We start from the raw sequence: 9,154 nt of genomic DNA, 5'->3' as shown, positions 1-9,154 counted from the left end.
CCAGGTTTATGGAACAGGTAATGGATAATAAAGGCCATTTGTTTTCGGGATATTAAAACAAGCAGGTATAATTTGGCGGCAATAAAAATAAAAAATAAAATCATATATATATATATATATGTATAAATACAACACCCACCTCCCAAGTTTTCCCTCTAATGTTCACTCCCCCATCACAGCGTTTAAGTTTCAATTTAGGGGCGCGAGGCTGCGGTGGGAGCTCATTTGGAGGCAGCGAGGGAGGGGAGGGGAGGGCAGACGGAGGAAATTAAAGGTATCATTTTCAAGGATATTTCTAATTTATCTCCCGTGCCGGGACGGGCTGGGCTCGGCCCGCGGCTGAGCCTCTCTGAGCCGGGCTCAGGCGCTGCGAACGCGTTTCAGGCTGGGTTTTTTTCCCTCCCTGTTATTGGGGTTTCTTTTTTTCCGCCGGACAATCAATTGAATACGCTTTTTAATCGCGATTTACTTCCCAAATCGCCCCTTTATGGCCGGGAGAAAGGCGGTGTTGGAGCTGGTGGTGTAAACGCGGGGGTGAATGGGGAATTCCCGCAGGGCTGCGGACCCCGACCCTGCCGGGGCTCCTCGCGTGCTGCTTCCCGGCCTGACACGAAAATATTGCATTTTGGAGCATTATTATGAATTTCAAGCCTGCACGAAGCTGACTGGGGAAGCGCGCTGGGGTTTAAGGCTGAGTTTTCCCCGTTGCAAAGCAGGTGTGGGCTGATTCCCACCTCCCCTTTCCTGCGTTTATCCATCTCAGAGGCGCCGTTCGCCTTTTTATTTATTAAAAGTTCTGCCCTGAAGAAACCCCTCAGACCTCCAGCGCTCCCCTTTTCCCTCCGTGGGAGAAATCCCCCCCGAATTCCCAAAACCCGAAAGGTTTTGCGCTTCTGCAAAGCGGGGGAGGAGGTGGAGAGGGAGAGAGAGAGAGAGAGAGAGAGAGAAAAAAAATTAAATTAAAAAAATAAATCTCCGTCTTCACCGCTGCCAGATTGGAGTGGGGAAAACACCCCGGGGGGGATGGAAAAGGAGAAAAAAAGCCCTAAAAATTGCGCGGCGCGGGGTGAACCGCGGGTCAGCGCGGCTCTCGGCGGCCGCCGCGCTGCGGACACGCCTCGCTGTTTAACAAAGACTGACAAACTATGAGATTAATACCAAAACTTGCGGGTTTCCCACCCCAAAATGCTCAGAGGGCCTCCTGGCGCTGCCAGGAGCAGTTCCGCTCGCCTTGAAGGACAATAGTGGGGTCTGGTGGGGGAGCGGGGGAGGGGGAGCAGCCAGACCCCACAAAAAAAAAAAAAAAAAACCAACAAAAAAACCCCCAAAAAATAAAAAACAGGAGAAGAAGAAGAAGGAAAGAGAGAGAGAGAGAGAGAAATGAGTGTTCTTAGGCAGAATTAATCGCGCTGAAAAAGCAACACGGAAACAGAGAGCACGATAAGGAGGGCTGCAGTGGGGAGGGGGCGGCTGTGGGGTGGGGGCTGTGGGGTTCCTGTAGGATTCCGCCTGCAAAACCTCCCCAAGTTTTGAGGGAGCGCCTAAAACCCCCTCGGGAATTACTCCGAGGAAAAGGAGCCGCGTTTTGCCAAGGTAGGAACCGCTGTGGGCGCTACACCTGGGCGGGCTGGGGGGGGGGAGCCCGGGCACTGCCCGCTCGGTGCCCCCCGCCCCTGTTTTTGGGGCAGGGACAGCGCTGCAGGTGCCGTGAGGAGCTTTTGGGAAGGGTTTGGGACTCCTCTGGAAAGGGAGAACAGGCCCGGGGGCTCCCCCGGGTCACCCCACCCTGCCTGAGGTGGCTTTGAAATGGGAAAAAAAAAAAAAAAAAAGCCCCCAAAATCCGCTGTGAGAAACTTCGGCGGATTCCGAAGGTGTGTGTTTATGGGGGGGGGGGTTATTTGGGATCAGGGGCGGCCGAGGGGGAGATTTCTTGGAGGTGTGGAGGGGGGAAAAAAATTTCTGGTAGACGCTAGGGGTGCTGGTTGGCAAACACCGGCCCTGCGTTGTCACCGGGAAGCGAGATTAAACCCGATTTTTTTTTTTTAAAGGGATGTGGGAGGGGGTTAAAAATCGAGAATAAGGCCTGGATATTTCTAGTCGGGCTCCCGTCCTCGGGTGGGAGATAGCGAAGGGAGCGGCGGCTGTGAGAAAATCCAGTAAAATGAATCAGTGAGGGGAGTTCGGGAAGGGGGAATAAAATCTGGGAGAGAGGGAGACAGAGAGAGAGGGGGGAAGGAAAAAAATAAAACTGACAGGAGCTCTAACGGGGTCGGTTCTGTCGCGTTATTTTATGGCATCCGCAAGCAGATTCGATTTGGCTCCTCACTTTTATGGCAGGTTTTGGAGGGAAAGGTGAATTTTGGGGGTTGCTGGCGGCTCCGCAGGCGGAGGTGCTGCTGTGGGAGGTGGGAAATTCTGCTCGGTGCGGAAAGGTCTCGCTGCTTCTGCTGGAAATTTGGGGGTTTTTACAAAATGCGTCTAAAATGGTTTGGGGACTGTCTTAGATGCGTTTGGGTTTGTTTCTGAAAGCGCTGCTTGGTTAGCCTGGGTTTATCTGGGAGTTTTTAGCAGGAAAAGCGATTATTCACCTCAAAGTACCTGAAAAACTCCGTGGCGTCGAGAAGGGGGAGAATTCGGGGATTTTGTTCTTGGCCAGAACTATTATTATTTTTTTTTAGGGAAAATGCGGGAGTTTGTACAATCTGCTGGATGTACTTAGAGGGATTTTAATGCAGGGGAAACGCAGGTTTTCCCTGATGCCCTCTCTGCTGCGGCATTTAAATGCAATTAATTCGGGAGATACTTGACCTAAAAATGTTCTGCCTTTTGAAATACAAAAAAAAAAAAAAAAAAAAAGGGGGAAAAAAAAGGGGGGGGGGCTGCTCTACTTTTAATCTCTTGAGCAACTGTAATTTTAAACGAAATCTCAACATGATGCTACCCTCATTAGTTCCGAATGAAGGTTCATTACCTAGACAGTATGAATATTTTATTGCTTTATATCCCTTTTTCGGAAATGAAACGCCTTTGATCTTTTTCTCGGGTTGTAAAAAGAATTGCCTGTCATTAAAAAAAAAACCTGTCGTCCCATCTGCCTTTACATTCTGTATTTCTTTTCATCTGTTTCTTTCTTTTTTTTTTCCCTTTTTTTTTTTTTTTTTTTTTTTTTTGTATCATTTACCCGCGCACGCACGGCTAAACCCAAACCTTGGGTGACCTCCAAGAACGAAAAATGGATGAAATCTTTGCGCTGCCGATCAGAAAATAATGACGAGACTTTCAGGGCGGGGTGGGGACGGAGCTTGGGGGATTTCGCTTTTAAAAGGCGGATTTTTGGGTTCGCGTCTCGTTGCGTGCCTACACGTCCACATTCAACCTAGGCGCTGATTTTTTTAGCCCAAATCAATGCCCAAGGTGTGGAGAGGAGGGTGGAAAAGTCCTGATTTTCCTCTCCTATGAGCTCTTCAGACCCTGACCCGCTGCCTTAATTAATCGCCTTCCCCCTGACGAGTGAATATTTCAACCCGCTTTACCCAGAGGTGAATCCCTGATTCCTCAAACCCCAAAACTTTGCCCCAGAAGAGAATTGTGGCGGTAGGAGAAGATCTCTGACCGAGGAGGACGCATCTGTCTTCTATATGTACCCTGTAGATCCGAATTTGTGTAAAGGAAGTTGGGTCACAAATTCGTATCTAGGGGAATATGTAGTTGACACAAACACTACAAACCCAGAAGCCATTAAACTCCCCCCCCCCAAAAAAAAAAAAACCCCACCCGCACCCCAAAACCCCATAAAATAAAAGAGTGGAAACGAGGGTTTAACCAGAAAACCGCTTTAGGGCTCAAAAGAAATCCTTTGGATTTGACCTCAGCTCAACTCCGGCGCTCCTGCGATAAAACTTTATCATCACTCCGAGATAAAATCTGAGCTGCGAGGGGGGGATTTGGGGAGGGGGGCGAGGGGGTCGAGGGCGTTATTGCTGCGATTGCAGAGCGGGGGTCCCGCCGCCGCTTTCATTTGTGTGGTCTCAGCGCTGACATGGCTAAAAAAATAAATATTATTGATACGATTGCTTTCCTCCCTGCCGCTCGCCAGCAGCTCACGGCGCGTTTGGGGTCTGGCTTGAGGAATTGGGGGTGGCTTTTCAAAGGCTGCCGGGTCGCTCTGGCTTTTAAAGCGTCTTTATTACGAGAAGGGCGAGGCGAAGATGCATTAGGACTCGGGCTAATTCGCTTTTGTAATTGTTCATCAAGTCCTTGATTTCTTGCTTGGAGGACGGGCTCCTTTTTCCCACCGGTGCGTGGGAAAACACTCAATCTCCGAGCCGGGCTAAATGTGATTTAGGAGCCCGGGTACCCCGAATTAGCTGATGAATTTCTTATCGATCCCAAACAAGCCCTATCCATCTCTGCCAGGCTCGGGGCGCAGTGTCCCCTCCCGGATCACCTTAGCCGGGAATGAGATGCAGCCCCCGCTCGGGGAGGGGGGGGGGCCGGCCACGGCTCAGCTGCCGGGGGCAGCGAGCGGGAGCGGCCGCGAACCCCCTGAAAAATCATTTTTACCTCATATTCTAATTATTCTCTATTTGTTGGCTTTTGAGGGTGGTGGTGGTGGTGGTGGGGGGGGGGATTTGCAGTTCCCACCGCCCTTCCCTGCGTGTCCCCGAGCCAGGACACACCCCCGAGGGGTGTGGGCCGAGGCGGGGGTGTCGCTGCTCGCCCGCGGGGCGCTGCGGAGCCCGGGGCCGGTGGGGCCGGAGGAGGCCGGAGGGGAGCGGACGCCCCCGGCCGCCTCCCCGGGGATGCTGGGGGGCCCCGGGAGAGCCCGGGCTGGGCAGGTTTCCTTATCCGGGGCTCGCCGTGCCCCTCGCCATTGGCCCGCGCTGTCACATGGACTCAACTTTGTTCACTTGACAGTAAGTAGGAGGGTTCCACGAAACAGGAAAACGAGGAAAGGGGGGGGGGGGGGGGGACAGGAATAAATTTTAGGAGAGAAAGAGAGAGAGAGAGAGAGATATATACATATATTTTTTTTCGTGTGTGCAATTCTAAGAAATTAATGGCCATGAGCTCGTTTTTGATCAACTCCAACTATGTGGACCCCAAGTTCCCACCCTGTGAAGAGTATTCCCACAGCGATTACCTTCCCAATCACTCGCCGGAATATTACAGCAGCCAGAGGCGAGAGAGCACTTTCCAACATGAAGCGATGTACGAGCCGCGGTCCGCCTGCAAGGAGCAGCTCTACTCGTCCTGTCAGAGCTCCGGCCACCCGGCTGCGGTGTTATCCCCCCGGGGTCATGTCCATCCTCCGGCCGGACTGCAGAGCCACCTCTCGGAGCCGAGCCAGCCCCGCGAGCCGGGCACCCCCAGCCCGCCACCCTCGTGCAGCCAAAACTCTGTGAACCAAAGCCCTCCCAGTTCCTCGTGCAAAGAGCCGGTAGTTTACCCCTGGATGAAAAAAGTCCATGTAAGCACGGGTAAGTGAACTAAAGTGGCTTTGCTTTATAGTAAGTAGCACCTCAAAGTCTTGTAGAAATCTTATTGCACCAGTTGTAAAATAACCATTCGCGGAGATTTACGAGCGCCTGTTTGCAGAGCGGTATAATTACATCCTCCATAAATTTTTATTGCTCTGCTTGGCCATGTGCCTTTGAAGTCTCTGTTACCATCCTCCTCCAATTTCTTGCAGGCTACTTCTCTCTTTTTTTTTTTCTTTTTTTCTTTTTTCTTTTTATGGCTGTTGAATCTTCATAAGTTAAGTTTTATGTTTTCGTAATTTGTATTTAAGTGGCGGGTTGAGTAAACTTTTACTATTTTCCCCTCCCCTGCCCTCTTTTTTTTCCTCTTTTTTTTCCTCTTTTTTTTTTTTTTTTTTTTTTTAGGGAGATATTTAATAAATGGGAGCGCCTGTGTCCGCCTGCTTCCAAGCGTGTAGGGGGAACTTTTGGGGATAATTCCGCGATGCTCTCTCAGAGCTGTGTGCGCATAAATGTGAATATCCACATGCAGAGGGCATGGAAAACGTGTCTGGGGGACTTTAGCAAAACCTTTAGACAGGAATACACGTCAAGCCATGAGGATGGAGGTGGAGATTTGCAGATCGGTTCTGGGGATATTTTTAGAAGGTTTGCCTTCTATTTTTTTTTTTTTTTAAAGCAAATCCCCCCTTCTAAAGAATGCGTGACGCTTGTTTTTTCTTATTTTTTTCCTCTTTTTTTTTTTTTTTTTTTTTTGAGGGGGGAAAGAACCCATTAAAGGAACAGCTCGGTAATTCTGGCTTTTTTATTTTTTTTACCCTCCTCTTTTTGTTGTTTTCCCCTCTTTTTTTTTTTTTTTTTTTCCCCCTTTTTTTCCCCCCCCCCTTTCCCTCCTTTTGTGTTTGCTCAGTAAACCCCAATTACTCAGGAGGGGAACCGAAACGCTCTCGCACAGCCTACACCAGGCAGCAAGTCCTGGAGCTGGAGAAGGAATTCCACTACAACCGCTATCTCACGCGGAGGCGCAGGGTCGAGATCGCGCACTCCCTCTGCCTCTCCGAGCGCCAGATCAAAATCTGGTTCCAGAACCGGAGGATGAAATGGAAAAAAGACCACAAGTTACCCAACACCAAGATCAGGTCTAACTCCTCCAGCTCCTCCGGCAGCCTGCAGATGCCACAAGGAGCGTCCCAAACGCGATCCCACGGACCGGCCGCCAGCCTATAACTGTCCCTGGATGGCTGCGAGGATGGCTGTGCGAGTTTTGGGCTGTGAGCTTGTGCGAGTGAGGAGGGAGCACGCGAGAATTCTAACTTTTATTATTATTATTATTATTATTTTTTATTATTATTATTATTATTATTTGAACGAGGGGAAGGCGGGGGTGCTCTTTATTTATAGAGGGAACAGAGGGAGAGACTCAGCTGCCACACAAAGCAGAGCTGCGCCGCGGTGCCTCTCTCCCATTAAAAGGAGGCTGGAGATGGTGGTTTTCAGATTTGGCTAAGATGGATCCTTGTTTCATCTTTAATCACGCCAAGCTCTGCCCCATTTGTCATGTTTACTCTCCCGTACAAAGGATGGACCTTATGTCTGCTATTACCTCGACAACCAGCGCTCACTTTAATAAATGAGGCTCCGTTTCTTCAAGACGAACTGGATTTTCTACACCACCCCCTTTTTCTTTTCTTTCTTTTTTTTTTTTTTAATTTTATTTTTAATTTTCCTTCCCCTCCCCTTCCTCTCCTCTCCTCTCCTCTCTTTCTTTTCTCGCCTCCCAGCCACAAACGGAAAGTTTCTGGCCCGCCATCCCAAAGAGACGGAGTTGGAGAGAGGGGAAAATAAAAAACGACCCGACCAAAACTCAACAAACACAACCAAAATCCCCTCCGGGGACTGGGGAGCTCTCGGACACCGGGGGGAGGGGGACAAAAAAAAAAAAAAAAAAAGAGGAAAATTGGGTCAAGTAGGTGGTGGACAAAGAAAGGAAGAGGATGGAGAGTGATGTAGACCCCCCTTCCTTTATTTTGTGGGGTTTTTTGAGTCCTGCAGGTTCATTGTGAGTTTGGGAAAAGGGGGGTGGGGAGGGAGAGGGGAGCGGGGGGGTTTAGGGTAGGAACTGGGGTGAACTGGGGCACCTGGAGTCGCCCCCGCAGGGGGAAAAGCTCCTCCGCCAGCGTCCTGCCCTGGTTTGGGGCTGAAAATGTGAATTATGGGCCGAGGGGGGGGGCGGGGAGGAGGGGTTTGCCCCTCCTGGGGTGAGCGAGGCTTCCCCAGACCCCCCCGGCCGCGTCCATCCCTCCCTTTGTCCTTCGGGATGTCCAGGATTTACCTGTAAATAGCAGAGAAAAAACCCAGCAACAGCAACAGCAACAACTCGGAAATAAATTTTTCATTCTGAATCTGCCCCCGTGTGTTTTTTTTTTGGTTGTTTCTTGGGCTGGATGTGGGTTGTTTTGTTGGCGAGGAGGGGGGGGAAAAAAAAAATGTATTTATTTCAAGCCATGAATTAAACAGTTTCTCTCTTTCTTTTTTCATTTTCTTTCTTTTTTTTCTTTTTTTCTTTTTTTTTCCAGGGGTTTCTGTTGTCAGTGGCACAGCCTCCAGCCCCCTAATGAAAACAAAAGATGTTTGAGCAGGGCTAGATCAGCTTTAAGTACTGCTAAGCCTCACATATTATGATTTATTTGTTCAAAGCACATATTAATACGCTCTTCCCAAACCCAGACAAAACAGGGGCGCTCATTAGCGCTTTGCTGGGCTGCGAGGGGTGGAGGGAGCCTTGGATTTCTCCAGAGAGCCTTCTGGATTTTTTTTTTTTTAATTTAAAAAAAAAAAACACAAAAAACCCAAACCCCAAACCCTCCTTCTCCAAGGTAGTTAATGCATTAATGAGTCTAATTTTTGCACAGATGTTTCTCGGTGTTTGCAGGTTTTCTGTGTATTTTGATATTACAAAGGAGCTGGCTCCTGCGATAGCTCATAGCCTGACAAGCAAATAGATAATCAAGAAGACAAATGGCTCCTTTTGTGAGCCGCAGCTCTTGTATTAATTTTCATTTTCTTTCTCATAGAAAAGTATCGAAAAAAAAAAGGGGAGGAAAAAAAAAAAAAAAAAAAGGCCCCGCTCAGGACGAAATAACGGCGAGGTTCTGAGTTAGGAATGGAGAGAAAGAAAAGATGATTGTCCCCGAGGGGGGGGTGGAACGTGTGCGGCAGCTGGAGAAAGTGATCATTTTCTCGGATTGGCCTCAAAAATAATAATAATAATAATAGTAGTAGTAGTAGTAGCAATAATAGTAATAATAATAGTAATAATAATAATAATAACAACAACAACAATAATAATAACAGTAATAATAATAATAATAATAACAATAATAACGATTAAAGGGTTTTGCTTATTTGTTCAACGTTCACGGAATTCTCCGAGAACCCCGAACAGCACCGAAATTTCCGCCCCCCCGCCCTCGCCTTATCCCGAGACAAAGGCAGGGCTGGAACCCTTCAAAAGCAGCGTCGCTGCCCGGGCTGGGGGAAGCCGCCACCGCACCTTGCTCAAATCCGAGTGTCCCCCCCAAAATCCCCCTCCCCCGGTTCCAACAAAGCGCTGCTGGATGGGTTTTTTCTTCCCCTTTTAATACTTAAAAATAATATTCATGCGGTCACATGGT

General features: G+C 49.0%; 1 protein-coding gene across 1 annotated transcript; it reads left to right on the top strand.

Annotated features, from left to right (window-relative positions):
• Window positions 1–4,760: 4,760 nt before the first annotated feature.
• HOXB4 (homeobox B4) lies at window positions 4,761–7,515 on the top strand. Its single transcript, XM_082297274.1, has 3 exons — window positions 4,761–4,916; window positions 5,054–5,480; window positions 6,391–7,515. The coding sequence occupies exons 1-3, from the start codon at window positions 4,803–4,805 to the stop codon at window positions 6,705–6,707; spliced, it is 858 nt and encodes a 285-aa protein (XP_082153400.1). The 5' UTR covers window positions 4,761–4,802; the 3' UTR covers window positions 6,708–7,515.
• Window positions 7,516–9,154: the final 1,639 nt, after the last annotated feature.

Source organism: Coloeus monedula (genome assembly GCF_965178545.1).
Source record: "Coloeus monedula genome assembly, chromosome: 26".
In the NCBI taxonomy this organism is placed as follows: Eukaryota; Metazoa; Chordata; class Aves; order Passeriformes; family Corvidae; genus Coloeus; species Coloeus monedula.
The sequence above is the reverse complement of the archived record's forward strand: the minus strand, read 5'-3'. Positions and strand labels throughout refer to the sequence as shown.